The sequence below is a fragment of the Pristiophorus japonicus genome, chromosome 14, assembly GCF_044704955.1.
Source record: "Pristiophorus japonicus isolate sPriJap1 chromosome 14, sPriJap1.hap1, whole genome shotgun sequence".
NCBI classification, from domain to species: Eukaryota; Metazoa; Chordata; class Chondrichthyes; family Pristiophoridae; genus Pristiophorus; species Pristiophorus japonicus.
Genome location: NC_091990.1, coordinates 12,847,515 through 12,868,886, shown reverse-complemented (window position 1 = coordinate 12,868,886; position 21,372 = coordinate 12,847,515). Strand labels below are relative to the sequence as shown.

The window sequence follows — 21,372 nt, the reverse complement described above, 5'->3', positions numbered from 1 at the left end:
GCATGCACCTGTCGAGACACCGGTTTTACTCGCACTGGCGGCGAGAAGGGCAAAGCGTTCCAGACTTCGTGGCAGATCTCCGGCGACTGGCGAGCCTATGTAAGTTCCCAGATGCATGCTGAGCGGAGATGCTGCGAGACTTTTTTATTGAGGGCATCAGGCATGCTGGGGTTTTCAGGAAACTGATTGAGACCAAAGACTTGACCTTGGAAGCGACGGCTCTGATAGCCCAGACATTTATCTCGGGAGGAAGAGACCAGAATGATGTATGACCAAAATCTTGGCTCAAATGCGGTAAACGACCAGGGAGTCAACATTGTTAACGTGACACACAGTTCTCTAGACAGACGAGGGCAATCGGACATGCCCCAGCATGTAGTCGAACCCAAAGGGGGAATTCAACAGAGACAATGGCTAGCTGAACGGCAATTCATGCCATCGCAATGGACAATGCAGCCAATAATAGGGCCATCAACACCGGTTAATGGTGCATTTAAGGACAGTTACAGAGAAAGTCAGAGACGATCGACTGGTAATGGACCTTTTGTTTCCAACAACGGGGTCTCCAGTTCATGCTGGAGGTGTGGAGGCAAACGCCCAGCCAGAGCTTGCAGGTATCAGCAATATACCTGTAGAAACTGCAACGTCAGCGGTCACTTGGGGCATATATGTTGGAAGCCTGTAGCCAGGTTGATGTACGAGGAGGATGGGCCCGATGTAATCCCTACGAGGCCAAATGAATACTGGGGGAAATTGTTGGAAGTTGAAGTTCAGTGAGTCCATGTGGAGCACATATACAGTTCATACACCAGGACGCCACCGATAATGATGAAAGTGCTCCTCAATGACATCCCAGTATTAATGGAGCTAGACATGGGGGCAAGTCAGTCCCTGATGAGTATCAAACAGTTCGAAAGGTTGTGGGTGTCCAGGGCCAGGAGGCCAAAATTATTGCCGATTGACGCACAACTACGGACATATACAAAGGAGATCATTCTGGTGCTAGGCAGCGCCACAGTAGCTGTGACCCACAAAGATTTGGAGAACAGGTTGCCACTCTGGATTGTCCCAGAGGACGGTCCTGCACTACTTGGGGAGGAGTTGGCTTGCTGTCATGAACTGGAAATGGGGCGAGTATCATGCTTACAGGTCCTGGACAAATTTGACTCATTATTTCAACCCGACATCGGCACTTTCATGGGGGCCAAGGTAGTGATTCACATAAACCTGGACGCCAGGCCAGTACACCACAAGGCCAGAGCGGTGCCGTATGTGATGCGGGAAAAGATAGAATGCGAATTGGACCGCCTGCTGAGGGAAGGCATTATCTCGCCAGTCGAATTCAGTGACTGGGCGAGCCCGATCGTGCCGGTGCTCGAGGCGGATGGGTCGGTCAGGATTTGTGGCGATTACAAGGCCACCATCAATCGGGTGTCACTCCAAGACCAGTACCTGCTACCGAGAGCGGAGGACCTCTTTGCGAAGCTATCTGGTGGCAAACTTTTTTCAAAATTGGACCTGACCTCAGCTTACATGACCCAGGAGCTGGCGAGTGAGTCGAAGAAGCTGACCACCATCACGATACACAAGGGGTTGTTTGAGTATATCAGATGTCCGTTCGGCCGCCGCGAGCTTTCAGCGAAATATGGAAAGCCTCCTCAAGTCGAGTCCAAGGACAGTGATTTTTCAAGACGACATCCTCATCATGGATCGCGATACTGAAGAACAGCTCCACAACCTGGAGGAGGTGCTACGCAGACTGGACCAGGTAGGGCTGCGACCGAAAAAGGCGAAGTGCGTCTTCTTAGCTCCAGAGGTAGATTTACTGGGGAGGAAGGTAGCAGCAGACGGGATCGGACCTACTACGTCCAAAACGGAGTACCTAGACCCCGTAACACGATGGAGCTGCGTTCGTTCCTGGGGCTCCTGAACTATTTTGTTAACTTTCTTCCCAAATTGAGCACGCTGTTGGAGCCGCTACACTTGGTCCTATACAAAGGTCGCGATTGGGGCTGGGGGGGACAGCAAGTAAAGGGCTTTTGATAGAGCACGCAATTTGTTATGCTCCAACAAACTGTTAACGTTATATGACCCGTGTAAGAGATTCGTTTTAAAGTGCGATGCATCGTCCTATGGGGACGGGTGTGTATTGCAGTATGTGAATGCCAATGGTCAGTTACAGCGGCTAGCTTGTGCCTCCAAAAGTCTGTCCCAGGCAGAAATGGGCTACGGGATGCTAGAAAAGGAAGTGCTAGCATGTGCATATGCAATAAAAAAAATGCACCAGTACCTGTTTGGCAGGAAATTTGAGCTGGAGACGGATCACAAATCCCTAACGTCCTTGTTGGCTGACAACAAGGCCATAAATGCGAATGCATTGGCCCGCATACAGAGGTGGGCACTTACATTAGCCGCCTATAACTACACAATTTGGGCACTGAAAACTGCGCCGATGCACTCAGCAGGCTCCCACTAGCCACCACTGAGGGGGCAACTGAGCATGCTGCTGAGATGGTCATGGCTGTTGAAGCTTTCGAAAGCGAAGGCTCAACTATGACAGCCTGTCAGCTTAAAGTCTGGACAAATAAAGACCCGCTACTGTCTTTAGTTAAGAAATGTGTCCTGACTGGGGACTGGGCAGCTACGTACGGGGCATGCCCTGAGGAATTTAAACCATTTCACAGGCGCAAGGATGAACTCTCGATTCAGGCTGATTGCCTACTGTGAGGAAACCGAGTAGTCATGCCCCAGATGGGCAGAGAGGTGGTTATCAGAGAACTTCACAATGAGCACCTGGGCATTGTCATGATGAAGGCAATTGCCAAGTCACACGTTTGGTGGCTAGGGATAGATACAGACCTGGAACTTTGTTCGCAGGTGCAACACGTATGCTGAGCTGGGCAACGCACCCAGGGAACCCCCTCTTAGCCCCTGGTCCTGGCCCTCCAAGCTATGGTCACGCATCCATGTGGACTACGCAGGTCCTTTCATGGGAAAAATGTTTCTGGTTGTAGTTTTTGGTTGGTAGAGTTTACTCCACCACAGGTGACCGAACACCGGAACCAAGTGGAGGAGAGCCCAGTCACTGTGGGCAGTCTGGACAGGCCTGAGGCACCGCAAACAGCAGCCACTCAGGCCAGCGCCCAACAACCGGAGCCCCAACTCAGGCGCTCTACAAGGGAGCGTAAACCACCAGAGCGACTTAACCTGCGATCCTAATAAGACTTTGGGGGGAGAGGTGATGCCATGTATTCAACTATCATTGTAACCCATGTATAAGCTGACCTAAGTTGTACACATTGAGAACATTGACCACTAGGGGCGAACTTATGGGAGACACGCCTAACCTGAACTTTCAGGTATAAAAGGGGAAGCTCCACCCACCTTTTATTTACCAAGACCTCAAGTGATGAAGATAATGGGTCACAGAGTGACCTTCTCTCAAGTATGGGCCTCGTGTGCATTTATACTGTATAGTAAGGAGATATCAGAATTTGTCCATCGTTTTTAATCAATCACACAATTTCTCCAAAATCAATTGTCTTACAAATACTCCTTTTAAAATCTACATTGTGGAAAACAGCCTGGACACAAAGTTCTCCTTGCCAACCCGGAAATAAAAATCTAATTACACTTTGCCTTTTTGTGGAAAATCCCAAGTTCCCCCTATGCCCAAAGCGGGAAAAAACGAGCAACTGGCGGTCGGACTGCTGATGTCACAACGTCTGAAGGAAATCAAAACCTAAGAGTCAGAAGAAACGTCTTCCTGATGCTGCTTGGTGCAGGCTCGCAGCAGCTCGCAGGTTGGTAGCTTTGTTTCTTTACATGCAGAAAATGAAACAGCACACGGGGGAAAGTTGCTGGGGAAGGGAGGTGGGGGGGAATAACTTGGATAGTTTTAGGGAGAGCCAGCACGGGCAGGATGGGCCGAATGGCCTCCTTCTGTGCTCTTTGATTCTGTGAAGATGTTTTTTTTTGAATTGAGGATAAATTTGCAAAGTGAACCAATATTAAAGCCACGCAGTCCGTGCAATGCCGGCAAATGAAGAGAGCCTGCCACTTGGCAGAGTGTGAGTTGCGCAGACGCCCAGCCCAGGGAGCAGTCCCCCCCGCGGGGCGCTGGGCCAATTCCGACTGTTCCTGGGCCCTGGGAAAGGATGGCGCGCTTGAACTACAATACCCAGAATGCGCGGCGACAGACTTCCGCCCCACTAAGGGGAAGTGGCTTTTCTCTCTCGATGCCGATTGGCCGTCCAGCTTGCCCGACGCGAGTGCGCGCGCTGGCTCCCGCGCCGCCTGTCTGATTGGTTGGTGCGGGGTGACGCGCAGGCGCTTCCGGTTTGTCGGCTGTCGGAGTCCAGGGGAGAGCTGGCGGAGCGGCAAGCGCGGCCTCCGGGTAAAGTACGTGGCGGCCGCTGGCCGTGAGGGTGAGGGTGAGGGTGAGGGTGAGGGTGAGGGTGAGGGTGAGGGAGAGGGAGAGGGATATCACTCGGGCTAATGGGACTGTGAGCGGCTGCAAGGTGAGGGGGGCTGGGGTTCAGGCCCCGCTCTGGCTCGAGATTGAGGGACAGGCCCTGACCCCGGGGGTTCACGCCCTGACCCCAGGGGTCAGGCAATGCTGTGCCCCGGGATTGGGAGGGACCGGCCCCGGCCCTGGCCCTTTGGGTAGACGGGCTATAGCCCCCGGGGTTCAGGCAATGCTCCCAATTTGCTTTTAGCCACCGATTGTGGTCGTTTATCGTTTGTTGCGCAACCGTCCCGTCACAATGTCACCGTTTCTTCCCTCCCAAGTTGTGCCACCGTAAAACGAGTATTTCCATTAATCTTGAAATCTCCTCTTTGAGATTGGCTCACATCTGGTGAGGTTGGATTTTTGTTTGATGCACAGATCAGCCTGAATTCTTTATCTGGTAAATGGTTAAGGTCTTGGCAGTTTAAAAAAAAATACCTCTCTATATCTCCCAAGTTTTTTTTCTCTAACCCTTTGTCCCATTAACAAAAGAAAGCTTTCCTAGGTTACTTTAAGGAACTGTCATATTATGAGATTCATGTATTGATTTCCAGCAAGTAGTTTGTAACTGTATCTCCTTTAGGAACTTAAAAAGAAAAGATTTGCATTTATATATCGCCTTTCACGACCACAGGACATCTCAAAGCACTTTACAACCAATGAAGTACTTTGAGTGTAGTCACTGTTGTAATGTGGGAAACTCCTTCCACTCCTTCCACAGACATCTGTCATTTACCTGTCATGGTCTCTACCCCGCCCATTTACTGTTCTCAGAAAGTTCTGCATAGATACTCGTAAATAATCATAGGTAATCAAGCAAAACTCCAAAATATCTCTTAATCCTCAAATCTCCACCTGTCAACCGTGGCAAACTGCCTTGCCATCTCGGGAATCCTGGTGTACGATGAATTACTTGATGATTTCAGTCTTTATTCCTATAACAATCATTCCAGTTACCAGTTTGTTAAAGGTGTTTTTGCTGGGTTCCTGTGCCGATTATGTTGGGTTCCTGTGCCTACAATGTTAGATACATTTTGTTTCAAAACTTAATTCCTGCTTTGAAATATTCCTTAATATACCACTTCAGGTTTAAGTTAGTAACCCCTGGTAAGATTTTCAGAATTCTTTTCATTTATAAAGTTTTTTCCCTATATTTCTGGCTTTCCCAGTATATGCATGGCTGTATGATACATACAGACTACTGGATAGCTGGGAGTGATAACTAATAGTGAAGATCAAAGGGAGTCTGAAAGTGTCCTAAACTCAAAAGCAAATTTTGAGAAGTTTATACTTGCCACCTGAACCCTGAGATTGTATTATAGCTTGGAGATCACCAATTTTTAGCCATTTTAATGTTATTCTTTTCGCTTCTGAAGGAGGTGACTTGTGCTGGCATACAATTTCACGGGCAGTGTGTTTCTTTTTATCAACCGAAATTAATATATTGTTGCAGCAAGATTAAGATCACATTTCTGATAAATATTTAAGTTGTTTCTGGACTGAAGCAACACTGAGTCCACTATTTCTGAAGCTGACGTTGGAATGCTTGTCATTTAAGACTCAGTTTGTCGTTTCTGAACATTGAGTTGAGTGAGAAGTAAAGAAAACATTCGACAATTTTCAAAAAGGTTTGTTTCAATATACTGTGTCCCATCCCTTCATAATTTTAAACACCTCTATCCAGTTATCTTGCAATGTAAACACTCCCAATATTTCAAGTCTTAGTTTTATATTTCCTGATACCAGGCAGCAACCCAGTGAATGTGTGCTATACCCTCTCTATTATCTCAACATCCGATAGTATGGAGCCCAAAACTGCTCCGTTGGGTGGGCCATATTGTCCGCATGCCTGACACAAGACTCCCAAAGCAAGCGCTCTACTCTGAACTCCTACACGGCCGGCGGGCCCCAGGTGGGCAGAGGAAACATTTCAAGGACGCCCTCAAAGCCTCCTTGATAAAATGCAACATCCCCACCAACACCTGGGAATCCCTGGCCTAGCCAAAGACCGCCCTAAGTGGAGGAAGAGCATCCGGGAGGGCGCCAAACACCTTGAGTCTCGTCGCCGAGACCATGTAGAAAGCAAGCGCAGGCAGCGGAAGGAGTGTGCGGCAAACCAGACTCCCCACCCACCCTTTCCTTCAACCACTGTCTCTGTCCCACCTGTGACAGAGACTGTGGATTCCATATTGGACTGTTAAATCACCTGAGAACTCACTTTTAGAGTGGTAACAAGTCTTCCTCAATTTCGAGGCACTGCCTATGATGATGATGATATAGTAGTCTAACTATGGTCTTAGTAAGGTTTTGAATCAATTTGCCATTGTATCTTGATTTTTATAACATAAGACATAACATAAGATAAGAAATAGGAGCTGGAGTAGGCCATACGGCCCCTCGAGCCTACTCCGCCATTTAATACGATCTTGGCTGATCCGATCTTGGACTCAGGTCCACTTCCCTGCCCGCTCCCCATAACCCCTTATTCCCTTATCGGTTAAGAAATGGGCCTTTTTTAACCATTGGTTAAGAGGTATAAAGCCATTATTTAATTTGCTTTTTTTAATGGCCGTACCCACTTGACGGCTGCTTTTAATGTGTTGTGAACCAGATCCCCCAAATCCCTCTACCATTCGACATCGAACAGCCTTTCTCTATTCAAAGTATAATTAAATGTTTTACACTCAGAATATGCCATTTCACATTTTCTAACGTTGATATCCATCTGCCACTTTTTTCCCCATTCCAGCATCTTGTCACTATCCTCATGTAACTTTCTTTGGTACCTGTAATTACTTGCTGTGCCTCTTTAGTATTTTCTGCAAATTTGGTCACCATTCCCGCTCGCACTATATTCACATCTCTGATATGCACAATTAACAGGATGTTGCAACTCACTCCAACCACTGAGAAACTGCCCTTCACTCCTATTCTGTTTTCTTCCTTCTAACCATTTTTTAATCCAATTTAGCTACCCTTTCCCTAGTTCCATACTTTTTAAAATATTTTCCAGTGATCTCCTGTATGGTGCCTTCTCAAAGGCTTTCTGAAAGTCCATGTACACCACATCCACTGAATTTTTCCCTCATCCACCATATCCTTCACCTCAAAAAAATTCTTATCAAATTTGTCATGCACAATTTTCTCTTGAAATCCCTGTTGGCTGCTTCTACTTATTTTCTCCATCTAGATATTTACTAATTAAAGATGCCAGAATTTTCACTACCACAGATATTAAACTCACTGTTCTGTAATTACCCAGGTGTCTCTTTGGAAATTAATAGTACCATGGCCACTTTAGTTCTTCAACATGCATTCACTCTCCGTAGAGCCCTGAAACCTAATTTCTCGGGATTCTGCTATTTCTTCCCACGCAGTGTACACGTTGTATCTTAAATGTTTATAATAATATTTAATTGTTGAATTGTTTTTCTGTTGTTTTATTAAGCATGTTACTTTATTTATACCTTTTATTTATTTTGTTATGTTAGTGTTGCCCTGGGGCACTTGGTACAATGATTTTTGTGTCTTTGTTTGGTGACACTGGGGCAACTCAGTTTCATCCCTATTGGTTTAGTTTTAAAAACAGGCCCATTTCTCAGGATCCTTGGATGTTCCTGTCAAGTCCTGGCACTTTGTCCTCCTTTTGTTAAATTATCTTCTCTAATACTTTGCTTTTTATTCACTTTAATCTGTCATCTCACTTTTAACCAGTTCAGCATTTATTTCCTCGATCGTTGTCTAACTAACTGGTGCTAGGAATAACGTTTAAGGTCGGTGCAGTTAAAGATGAATATAGGTCTAGTTTGGGATAGGTTTCATTGAGGCTTGAGATTGAGTGTTTGTGTTCCTTAATTGAGCTCTGTTTATATTTTGGGGGATTGGTGTATACGGTAACTTGAACTTCACAGCAACACTAAAGTTATGGCACAACAAGAGTTGAGGTTCAACCTGACTCCAGAGAAGCAGTGCGCAACTCGGGATGGATATGACATAAAGTAGGACTCCAGTCTGGTGTCAAACATAGTTTACAAAGTTTTAAATCTACCTGGAGTTAATATACAAGTTGAGTGTGCAGATGCTGCTGCCTGCCTGCTCCAAACATTTCAATTTTAACCTCCCGAGAGGAGAATTACAATTCCAGGCAGGCAGTATAAACAGGGTACAGAAGAAATAGGAGCAAAAGTAGGCCGTACGGCCCATTGAGCCTGCTCTGCAATTCAACAAGATCATGGCTGAACTTTGACCTCAACTCCACTTTTGCGCCCTATCCCCATAATCCTTTGATTCCCTTAGTGGCCAAAAATGTATCGGTTTCAATCTTGAATATACTCAATGATTCATCTTCCACAGCCCTCTGGGGCAGAGAATTCCAAAGACTCCCAACATTGAGTGTCGAACTTTCTCCTCATAATCCTAAATGACTGACTCCTTATCCTGAGACTCTGACCACTTGTTTTAGACTCCCAGCCTATCAGCATCTACCCTGTCAATCCCCCTCAGAATCTCGTATGTTTCAAAGATATCACCTCTCATTCTTCTAAACTCCAGAGAGTATAGGCTCATTTTACTCCATCTCCTCCTTGTAGGACAGCCCAGGAATCAGTCTAGTGAATGTTTGTTGTACCTCTAAGGCAAGTATAACCGTCCTTGGGTAAGGAGACTAAAACTGTACACAGTCTCCAGGTGTGCTCTCGCCAAGGCCCTACATAATTGCAGCTTTACTTCAACACATTTGCAATAAAGGTTAACATACTATTTGCCTTCCTAATTTCTTGCTGTATCTGCATGTTAATTTGTGATTCATGTACAAGGACCCCAAAACCCTCTACCAATATTCACGAGTCACCTTTTTAAAAAAAAAAAATTCTGCTTTTCCATTCTTCCCACCAAAGTGGATAATTTCACACTTCTCCACATTATATTCCATCTGCCATGTTCTTGCCCAATCACCTAACCAGTCTATATCTCTCTGCATCGTTTGTGTGTCCTCCTCATAGCTTACTTTCCCACCTAGCTTTGAATCATCAGTAACCTTGGAAACATTACATTCAGTCCCTTCATTGATACACATTGTAAATAGCTGACGCCCAAATGCTGATCCTTGCGGCACTTAACTAGTTACACCCTGCCATCCCGAAAATGATTCCTACTCTGTCATCAATCCATGCTAATATATTTCCCCCAATCCGATGACCCTAATCTTGTATGGTGCCTTATCGAATACCTTCTGAAAATCCAAATATACCGTATTCACTCATTTTCTCTTATCTACCCTGCTAGTTACACCCACAAAAAACTTTTAATAGATTTTTCAAACATGATTTTCCTTAAATAAAACTGTGTTGACTCTGCCAAATCATATTGTGATTTTTCCAAGTGTTTTGTTACCATGTCCCTAATAATAGATTCTCGCATTTTCCCTGCTACTGATGTCAGACTAACATAGAAACATAGAAAATAGGTGCAGGAGTAGGCCATTCGGCCCTTCGAGCCTGCACCACCATTCAATATGATCATGGCTGATCATGCAACTTTAGTACCCCATTCCTGCTTTCTCTCCATACCCCTTGATCCCTTTAGCCGTAAGGGCCACATCTAACTCCCTTTTGAATATATCCAACGAACTGGCCTCAACAACTTTCTGTGGTAGAGAATTCCACAGGTTCACAATTCTCTGAGTGAAGAAGTTTCTCCTCATCTCTGTCCTAAATGGCTTACCCCTTATCCTTAGACTGTGACCCCTGGACTTCCCCAACATTGGGAACATTCTTCCTGCATCTAACCTGTCCAAACTGGCCATTAATTCTGTTTTCTCTCTCACTCCTTTCTTGAATAGCAGAGTTACATTTGCTACCTTCCAATCCATGGTCGGGGGGGTGGGGGGGACCGTTCTAGGATCTAAGGAAATCTGGAAGATTAAAACCAATGCATCCACTAGCTCTGCAGCCACCTTTTTAAAAACCCTCGTGTGTGGGCCATCGGGTCCAAGGGATTTATCGATTTTTAGTCCCATTCATTTTTCCTGTTTTTTTTCTTTACTCATATTAATTGCTTTAAGTTTCTTACTTTCATTAGACCTTAGTTCCCCACAATTTCAGGTTCTTTGTGTCTTCTACTGTGAAGACAGACAAAATATTTGTTTAACATCTCTGCCATTTCCTCATTCCCCATTTCAATTTCTCCTGTCTCTGCCTCTAAGGGATCCACATTCATTTTCACCAACTCTTCCTTTTTACATACTTGTAAAAACTCATACAATCTGTTTTTAGTTTACTCTCATTATATTTTCTCCTATCAATTTCTTGGATCCTTAACTTCTCTAGTTAGCCATGGTCATACCACTTTTTATTCCTCAACTTTTTATTCCTCAAGGAAATGATAATTCATTGAGAATTATTAATTATTTCTTTAAATGTTTACCATTGCTTGCCTACCTACCGTCATATTTTTTAATCTAATTTCCCAATCTACCTCGGCCAACTCCTCTCACACATCCGTAATGGGCTTTGTTTAAATTTAAGACTCTAGTTTCAGAGTTAACCACATCACTCTCAAACGCAATGTGAAATTCTGTTATATTATGATCACTCTTCCACAGAGGATCCTTTATAAGATTACTAATTAACCCTGTCTCATTACACAATACTGGATCTAAAATAGCCTCTTCCCTAGTTGGTTCCTTGACATGTTGTTCTAGAAAACTGTCTTGAATGCATTCCATGAACTCATTCTCCAAACTACTTCTGCCAATTTGATTTGCCCAGTCTATATGAAGATTAAAGTCTCCCTCGATTAAAGTTATCCTTGTTACATGCTCCTCTAATTTCCTGATTTTTACTCTGTCCAACACTATTACTGTTCATCATCATAGACAGTCCCTCGGAATCGAAGAAGACTTGCTTCCACTCCTGAAGTGAGTTCATTGGTGGCTGAACAGTCCAATACGAGAGCCACAGATTCTATCACAGGTGGGACAGATGGTCGTTGAGGGAGGGAGGGGGTGGGTGGGACTGGTTCGCTGCACGCTCTTTCCGCTGCCTGCGCTTGATTTCTGCATGCTCTCGGCGATGACTCTCAAGGTGCTCAGCGCCCTCTCGGATGCACTTCCTCCACTTAGGGCGGTCTTGGGCCAGGGACTCCCAGGTGTCAGTGGGGATGTTGCACTTTATCAGGGAGGCTTTGAGGGTGTCCTTGTAGCGTTTCCGCTGCCCACCTTTGGCTCGAATGCCGTGGAGGAGCTCCGAGTAGAGCACTTGCTTTGGGAGTCTCGTGTCTGGCATGTGGACTATGTGGCCTGCCCAACTGTTAGGGGGCCTATAAACTACTCCCACCTGTGTTTTCTGCCATTTGTTATTTCATAGCTCCACCCATACTGATTATACATCCCGATTTTCTGCACTAACATCTTTTTCCCTACTGCCTTTATTATCGGGGTTACCCCATCTCCTTTTTCTATTTTCCTATTTTTTTTCTAAAAGTTGGAACCAATCTCGAACCATAGCTGCAGTCTTGATTACATTTCCAGTTGAGAAGCCATATGTTGCGTAGCTTCAGGCGGAATGGCAAATTGAAAAAGTGTGTTTGTTCTGTGTTGTGATACTTGGAAACTATTTATCCATGCACCACTTACCTGAATTGACCAGCTACACCCTGTGTGTAAACCAAGTTCACCAAATTTTACAAGTGCAGAATTAATATTTAATGTAGGGTAACTTTGGAATGAATATACGGTTATCCCAATTATTCATTTCACCAAACAAGTGTGTTTCTGAACTGCTAGCATAAATGGCTGACTGGAATATTTGGATTCTGTAGATTACAATTATAATTTTGGAAAGTATTTGAATTCTACAGGGGTTGAACCTCCCTTATCCAGAACCCTCGGGACTTGGCCTGTTCTGGATAAGGGATTTTTCCGGATGAGGGGTAATCACGTTAAATTGGATGGTACAGGTACTGAGCAAGTGGATATTGGGGCTGGGAGTGCGGCAGAGAGATCGTGTGGGGGGTGGCAGTGGATCGCGGGGCCAGGTCAGCAACTGCAGGAGTCGGGAGCGACAAAGGACTTCAATTTGTTCATGTCGGAGTTCTGCGTATGCGCCACCTGGTGGCTGGGAATGGTTCTGAACGAGGGGTGGTTCTGGATAAGGGAGTTCTGGATAAGGGAGGTTCAACCTGTATACGGTAATTAATATTATTTTGTTTCTGTGCAGTAAAACGTAAGCCATGAAGAATCAAGATTCTGAAAGTAAGTTCAGTCCACCTGCTGATAGCCATGAGACGACAATGGTTGGCGTTGCAGTAGCAGAGAGAGCAGACCCTGCTGGGAGAGAAGACAGTCTGGGTGTTGCTGGACCTGAAGCCAATCACCAAACCAGCAAAAAATCTGATGGTCAGAATGGGCTTGCACAAAACCATGGTGATGTAACTACCAGTGAAGACATACTGAATGGAACAACTGCAGGAGGTATCTGTGAGGGATCATTAGTTGTCCAAGGGACGTCTGCTGTAGATGCCTTGGATACCCTCCAGCCTGAGTCTTCAACAGCTGATGTCTCGGATGAGCTCAGCAGACAGCTTGAAGACATACTGAACACCTATTGCTGCAACCTGGCTGAGCATGGTTCTGCTGTGCAGCCTGAGGAATCTCCTGAATTGGAAGAAGCGGAGAAATGTGTTAACAGCGAGCCTCTGCGAAACGGCGTGCGGGAGATCGAATGCAGTGAGATGAATGAAGAGATTGAAAAAGTGGTGAAGGCAGAGGCTCGCGTAGAAGATGTGAAAGAGAATGGAGATGTCCCCAACAGCAAAGATCAGAAAAAAGCTCCAGAAAAAAAGAAAGCCAAAGCACTAGGTAAGCCAACTTGTAGATAAAGGACTATAAGGTGTTCAGCGTGACATTGCATCACACTTTTACTTTTCTCTCTTCTGGAATTAGTTTAGCATATTTATAGTTTTCTCCATCAAGACTGATGCTGTTAATACTGTTCTTAAAACATCTTGAAAATGTAAAATGATGCAGTTAAAGGACAGGGAAATAAGATTAGAGTAGAGGGCTCTGTTGAAGAGCCTGCACTGACACAAGCCTGATGGGTTAAAGGCTTCCTTCTGTGCTACAATTTCTCTGATTCCATGACTGGACAAACACTGAAATGAAAGAGTAAAGCTAGTGAAATTATGGAGGACAGAGGGGAAATCACCGTTGCCTTAGTGCTCTCTTGTGGTTGTGGTTTTCCAGATCAGTTGATGTTAAATTGACTCCCAAGCCAGTCTGAAGCACTGCCTCTCATTAGGTACACAAACTTCCTGCATAACTTGCTTGGTTGATAATGAAGAAGAATGCAGTAGACTGCAGGAGAATATCAATGAACTGGTCACGTGGGCAGAACAGTGGCAAATGGAATTCAATCTTGAAGTGCAAGGTAATGCATTTGGGAGGGCTAACCGGCAAGGGAATACACATTAAATGGTAGGACACTGAGAAGTGTAGAGGAACAAAGGGACCTTGGAGCGCACAGATCCCTGAAGGTAGCAGTCAGGTAGATAAGGTGGTTAAGAAGGCAAACTGAATAGAAACATAGAAACATAGAAACATAGAAAATAGGTGCAGGAGCAGGCCATTCAGCCCTTCTAGCCTGCACCGCCATTCAACGAGTTCATGGCTGAACATGAAACTTCAGTACCCACTTCCTGCTTTCACGCCATACCCCTTGATCCCCCGAGTAGTAAGGACTTCATCTAACTCCCTTTTGAATATATTTAGTGAATACTTGCCTTTATTAGCCGAGGTATAGAATGCTTGAACTGTATAAAACATTAGTTAGGCCACAGCTAGAGTACTGCTTGCAGTTCTGGTCGCCACATTACAGGAAAGATGTGATTGCACTAGAGAGGGTACAGGGGAGCTTTACGAGGGTGTTGCCTGGACTGGAGAATTTTAGCCAAAAGGAAAGATTGGATAGATTGGAAAAGAGGAGGCTGAGGGCAGACCTTATTGAGGTGTATAAAATTATGAGGGGCCTGGATAGAGTGGATAGGAAGCACCTATTTCCCCTGTCAGAGGGGTTAACAACCAAGGAGCATTGATTTAAAGTAATCGGTAGGAGGTTCAGAGGGGAAATTTCTTCACCCAGAGGGTGGTGGGGATCTGGAACTCACTGCCTGTAAGGGTGGTAGAGGCAGAAACCCTCACCACATTTTAAAAAGTACTTGGAAATGCACTTGAAGTGTCGTAACCTACAGGGCTACGGACCCAGAGCTGAAACGTGGGATTAGGCTGGATAGCTCTTTGTCGGCCGGCACGGAGATGATAGGCCCTAATGGCCATCTTCCATGCTGTAAATTGCTAGGATTCTATAAGCCACAATCACTGGTGACCTGGGAAGACAGCAGGATCTGAAATACTAAGATTCAAGGGGAAGCAAAATGAGGATCGTTCCAAAATCCACATGTTGCTTTGAATGTTGACCACTTAATTTCTGTTCATAGACTTGCAAATCCAACTGGGTGTTTACATGTCCTATCAGTCTTATTTACAATATTTAATAACAACAGTATCTATAATCTGAAAAATTTAATTATAACTAGTAAATTAATTCTGTATAAATGGAAATTTTAACTGATTTGCAGTTAATGCTTCAAGGACTAAAGTATAATGTGTTCATTTTTTTAAAAAATCAACAGATAGATATTTCATAATGTGTTCTATGGTTAAACAACAAACCAAGCTCATATTATGAATCCCATCTAAACTCGGTAGATTACAGTGTTCTATATTTAATTTGTTGCTAATATAAAAAGGCTGATCTCGTGAGAGTTGCAGTACTTCAGGCAGAGTTGAATGATCACACAAGGGTACATAATTATTGAAAGTTTACAAGAAAAGTATTTGCAGTAAATGGAAAAGATTCTATTCTAGCGAAATAGACAGCAGTCCAGAAACCTAGCTCCCCTTTAAGATACTAAAACCCACTGTGGCACCCCAAGTGCTGCACAGATGAAGAATTAAGCCTTGGACTTTCTGGCCTGTTACTTCACCCACTTCTTTTTACTGGGGAAGCCATTGGTTAAATCTTTTACAAGGTCTTCAAATAATTGACTTTACCCAGGCAAGCTTATATTTAACTTTGAATAAAATGGACGGCAAACAATTCCCTATATTTCCATTTGTGTTGGTGTCTTTTATGTAGCTAACATTTCAAAACTCAGTGGAGCTTTCTTGAGAAAGCTGTATTGCAAAAGAAAACATTAAGGATGAGATAAGACCATTCAGCCTACTCCATAGCATTTCAGCTCAACCAGTGTAGTAGCCAACTACATCGCGAACTCTCCTAGCATCTTTGGTTCAATTACCTTACCTGATAAATCATTCCAAAATATTTCTTGCTTTTGGTGTAAATCATTTTTTTTAAAGAGCTTTTTAAAACTTTATTTTTCTCTACTCTTGATCTATTGGGATGGTTAACATTAAAATTATAATCTGGATTCACCTTATCTGTCATTCAATAGTTTATACACCTTTCTAGATTACTGAGCTTAAGGTTCTCTCATCTACACAGCTCATTCTCATTCTCCTCTGCACCCTTTCTAATGAGTCTGTGGCTCTTTTGAAGTACTGTAACTAGAATTTTACATCGTGTTTCAAATGAAATTTGACCAGGACATTTAAAAGAAACAGTATTCGACATATATTCCAGGCTTGTGGCCATGTATCCCAGTATTATTTACTTTTTTTAATTGCTTCTCCAATTGCTGTGGCATTGACAGGCACCAGGAGAAGTGACAGGAGACTTAGCACTTTAAAAGTCTTCCTATTCCCTCCCTTGTATACTTGTGTTCCTCATTCTTCTTGCAATATGCAATAACAGCAAAACAACTTGCATTTATATAGTGCCTTTATTGCAGAATAATGTCCCAAGGTGCTTTGCAGAAGCGAAGATAGACGCCAAAAAAAGATATCAGGAGGGGTGACTAAAATCTTGGTTAAAGTGGTTGGTTTTTGGAGAAGCGGAGAGATTTGGGGAGAGTATTCCAGAGTTTGAGGTCTAGTTGGCTGAAGGCACAGCTGCCAACGGTGAGTGTGAAATGCACAGAATCAGAGGAACACCATGGTCTTGCAAGGTTGTAGAGCTGGAGAGGGTTTCAGACTTGGGGAGGGGGAGGCCCTGAAGGGATTTAAACATGGGATGGGAATTTTCAACTTGAGGCATGTAAATCAGCAGGTACAGGGGTGATGGATGTGAGTGGGTCTTGGTGTGGCCTAGGACACGGGCAGCAGAGTTTTGGATGAGATGAAGGTTATGGAGGTGACAAATGATTTCCATTTGTTGGTATTAAATTTAATTTGCTATTTGTCTGCTGAGTTGTGTAACAATTCTATATCCTTCCCTGAAACCTCAACTGCATTATCCATCACTACTGTATCTCCAATTTTACTGTCGTATTCAAATTTAATATTGGGAATTGGTTTGCATAAGGCCATTAATATAAATGATAAAGGACTGCACTACTTCACTGACTATCGCCTCCTTGTTATTACACTTTTTTTTTTGTTGCTACACCCATAATCTAACTGTGACTGTCTTTGCAACAGTTGTCAAATTCAGTGACTGCACAGAGGAAGGGTGCAGAGAAACAAAGCTTCCTTTTGAAGGAGTCATTTGCCAAGGTTACACTCTATCGCAACCATTAACAATTTGTGAAAATTGATTTCTTTTAAACTGAAAATGACGCATACATGTAGTGCCTCTTGTGCCTGTGCTAGGCTCCCATCATCTTGATGAGGCAGTGATGGATTTCCAATGCTGTATGTTCTGCCTCCATTCCCCGCCTGCGTGTGCAGGTGTAGGGCCAATTGTGACAATATTGCCCCTCACCCTGAAGGAGCTCCTACACCGGTGGAATCGCCATTTGAGGTGTGCTATCCTGTCCAGTTTTAAAATATTTTCTATTTGCAAAGCTTCCAGGAAGGCATCAGATTTTCTGTTTGTCAATTAAGCAGATAGATCTTAATGATTTTTAAAAATATTTTACTTTTAGTGCCTTTTTCCGATGGTGGACTCGCTTTAGTTTTTAGGTTCTCCCAATTTGTGTAATTTCCCAACCTGCGGGTTCGGATTTCATATATTAAAGTGGTACTGAGCTGCTGGGAGTTGGAATCAAATCCTTCCCGAGTTGCAGGTAACAACGAGCACAATAACAGCTGATTGTTACAATTGTAAGGCTTTCCTTTGAGGGGTGATAAAATCCTGTCAGTGTTGAAATGGTTAGCTAGTGGGGACTGACTCGAGCATTAGTTGCAGCTCTGGGTTTGAATTCGGGCTATATGGTAAAGGGGACAGGGGAAGGGGGAGAATGTGTTTTGGTGGTTTAACAGAAGTGAACCATCTCTGCATGATACAAAACTACCCATAATTTACCATTACTTGAATAACCCCACCACCACCACCAAACCAAAGACATGAGGTTGATTGGGGCAAATGGAAATACCACATAATACAGTGAGAGACGGGGGAGTTGCTGTAGCAAATGCTTAGTGACAAGAGAAACATTTTATTTTTCCTTTTCCCCACCTTGACATCTATTTTCAATACTAGTTCCCCATACATCATTTAAAGGAGGAAAAAAACAGCTCAGTTTGGTTTGTAAATATTTAACTCTCATACTAGTAAAGCATAGACTATACTAATCTCAATTCCTCAACTGCCATAACTCGGCATACAGATTGATCTATTTTAATAGCAGCCGTTTTTTTTAAATGGGGGTTCATTTTGCAATGTGACATCAAACCTTGTGAGCTTTTAATTTTTTTTTGCATAATTTTTACTTAAATAGAATATTAAATGGCCTAAACCAATGTTCCCTTTAAGCTGCGTGGCTGTGCAGCTGTCTGGAGGTCCCACGCAGGCTGCAACCGGCTTCTCAACTCGGAGATTTCACACCTCCCTGAAACTTTGAATGGCTGAGTTGCCCATAAAGGGACTGTGCACTCCCAAAAAATTAGGGGGAACATTTCCTATAACTGAATCAGAACAAAACTGCTTCATAAACCGATTAGTTGGCACATTCTGTTACGTTGCATGAAATGAAACTAAAATTGTGAAATTGAAGAGTAACTTGTAATGTTTTTATGTTTCTGTAAACACTTTGTGCTCCTTTGCTTCACTGTATCAAACTTTAAAAAATGCACGTATAGATTCAACCCGTTTCTCGAGCAGTTCGTGGCCAGTTTCAAGTGGTGACTCTGAAAAGGCAGTTTAGATCCAAGTTCAAGTGTTTTTTCTGAATATATTTCTGAGGGGAAAATATGAATTCCTGCAGTAAGTCATCTTTATATGGACATAGTCTTTCAATATCAGTCGGTGCAGACTACTTAATCTGACTAATCCAGACGTTGATGGAAATACACAGCAGATCTGTTAACTTTTTCTTCCACAGATGCTGACTGATCTGTGCAGCTACAGCATTTTCTGTTATTTCAGATTTCTGGTATTCAGTTTTTCTCTATCTCTAACATGAGCATTTTATTATACGGTAAGTGTAGTTTTGTGCTGTTTAGAATGTTATGTACATACCAGTGTATAGTACGCAGATACATTGAATGATCGCTCCGTATTGGTCCGGTGTGATTTCATTCCCAAATAAAATGTGGTTTGTATTTCATCTAGTGTGCAGACATTTTAAATGTAGCCCTCAGAAGAATAAACTGTGAGTGTGGTATGTCGGTTATGGGTTAGCCATACAACCTATGCAGTCCCTAGCATGCAGCATTAGCAAAGTCTTCGGAAAAGATTTTCACCCTGTTCTTGATGAACAGATCTATTATGAGGAACGCAATGAGGGAGGGAAAAAATGGTGAAGACGACATTTGAAAGTATATTCATGCAATGATCCGCTGTTGAAAAATGTGTTGTATTTCAAATCTGTGATCATCTTTTTCCAGGAAAAGAAATTACATTGCTGATGCAGACACTGAACACTTTGAGCACCCCAGAGGAGAAGCTTGCTGCACTCTGCAAGAAGTATGCAGACATGGTCAGTTAAAAAGGCTTAAAAGTTATAATCTTTATACATTGCAGCTAGTTAACCTGAAACTTAAGATTTTGTTCTGCATTTCAGTGGGCCCAAGTTTCGGGCCGCGCCTCGAACAGCGCAGCCCCGACCTGGACGCCCGTTTTTCGCGCCACAAATTGCGCCTAAAAAAACTTACAGATTCTCCGGCTCCCTGCTGGTCCTCGAGCCGGGCGCGGCGCAGCACGAGCGGTGGGGGGCGGAGCCATGTCCCTGCGCTGAAAACAGTGCCGGGACCTCTGCACATACGCGCTACAGTGGCGCGCATGTGCAGTAGCTCCAGGCGCCCAAAACTGTGTGGGAGGGGCCCGAAGCACTGGGGCTACGTGCATAAGGCTGCCTCCCACGCCCAGCTCCTGCTTCCTCCCGACCCGTCTCGATTCCCGCTTTCCCCCCCCCCCCGGGACCCGACCCGACCCCCCGGACTGGACTCAACCCATGCTCCCCCACCCGACCTGACCCCCCCCACTCCGAACCGACCTCGCTCCCACCACCCCCCTGACCCGACCCGTGCTCCCGCCCCCACGACCGGACCGGACCTGACCACCTTCCCCTCCGCCCCCCCCCCCGACCCGTGCTCCCGACCGCCCCGGACCCGACCCGACCTCCCTCCGCGCTCCCGACCCGACCCAACGGCACCTACCTGTAAATCTGGTGCTGGGGACGGGCCCGGCCCGTTCAGCCTTCCTCCCCCCCCCCACCCCCCACCCCCTTCTCCTTGGTCCCCCCCCTTCTCCTTGCCCCCCCTTCTCGCCCCTTCCCTCCCCCTTCTCTCCCCTTCCCTCCCCCTTTCTGTTCCAAAGTGAAACTGTTCTAACTGACCAGAACTGGAGCAAACTAAATGCCGAAAATTTGAATTTCTAAGATATTCCGTTCTACACCAGTTGCTCCAAAAAATCAGGAGCAACTGAGGCCGAAACTTGGGCCCAATATTCCTTTTCAAAGCATAATTTAAGGGTGATTAACAGACATGATGGCTTGGGCATTTGAATACTGTAAACACTAGTGAGGATTTTGTGTACATTAGGGGCTAGCAAATGACTTTGGGGGGGCGGAGCGGAGGGAGTGCATCTTTGCTGTATAGTTCTTTCCCCAATCATGACATTGACTCATATCAGCGAGTCTTACCTGTGCGTTATTATTGCTGACTGTACTGCATTACTTGATCTTCACTGTAGTAAGATACTGCCCCCACTGGCCTTGGATAGGTTGGCTTATGATACGTAAAGCTGACGTTGCATGTGCTCAGAAAAATGGTTCTTAGTATGGCAGAAATTAAATTGCATTTTTATCACACCATTAAATCCAATCTATCCCATCCCCCTGCAGCCACACAATCTCATGGGAGAGACCAAAAAAAGGAAAGACATTTAGCCGATTTAAGGGGGAAAAGCCAACAATCCATCCATCGATCACAATGAAACTGATCTAAAACTTTGATCTTTCTGCAGCTCGAAGAGCATCGGAATACTCAAAAGCAAATGAGACTGCTACAGAAGAAGCAAACTCAGATCATCCAAGAGAAGGATCACCTACGGAATGAGCACAGCAAAGCCATTCTGGCACGCAGCAAACTAGAGAGCCTGTGCCGTGAGCTGCAACGCCACAATCGAACACTCAAGGTAAAGTGATCACTAGTTAAGTGTACAGACGATGTCAGTTGGGCGCTTGTACAGGTAGTTTATTTATAGGCCCTCTCGATAAAGTCTTGCAGTTGATTTGTGCTTAACTTACACATTTAGTTTTGCAACTGTATCTGATTGTAGGTGCAAATTCAAAAGTATGTTGGG

The 21,372-nt window shown here is 44.4% G+C and overlaps 1 protein-coding gene across 6 annotated transcripts in view; it reads left to right on the top strand.

Moving 5' to 3' along the window:
• Positions 1-3,731: 3,731 nt before the first annotated feature.
• Positions 3,732-21,372, top strand: part of LOC139279727 (alpha-taxilin-like) — a 31,733-nt gene continuing 14,092 nt past the window's right edge. Inside the window, exons 1-4 of one of the 6 annotated variants that reach the window (XM_070898891.1) lie at positions 3,732-3,803; positions 12,727-13,367; positions 19,455-19,546; positions 21,034-21,204. In XM_070898891.1, coding sequence (XP_070754992.1) covers positions 12,740-13,367; positions 19,455-19,546; positions 21,034-21,204 — 891 coding nt within the window. In that variant the 5' untranslated portion in view covers positions 3,732-3,803; positions 12,727-12,739. Of the gene's footprint in view, positions 3,804-4,297; positions 4,402-4,622; positions 4,911-6,008; positions 6,139-12,726; positions 13,368-19,454; positions 19,547-21,033; positions 21,205-21,372 lie in introns of those variants that run through there. The other 5 variants (XM_070898889.1, XM_070898890.1, XM_070898894.1 and 2 more) reach the window with 5 other exon arrangements.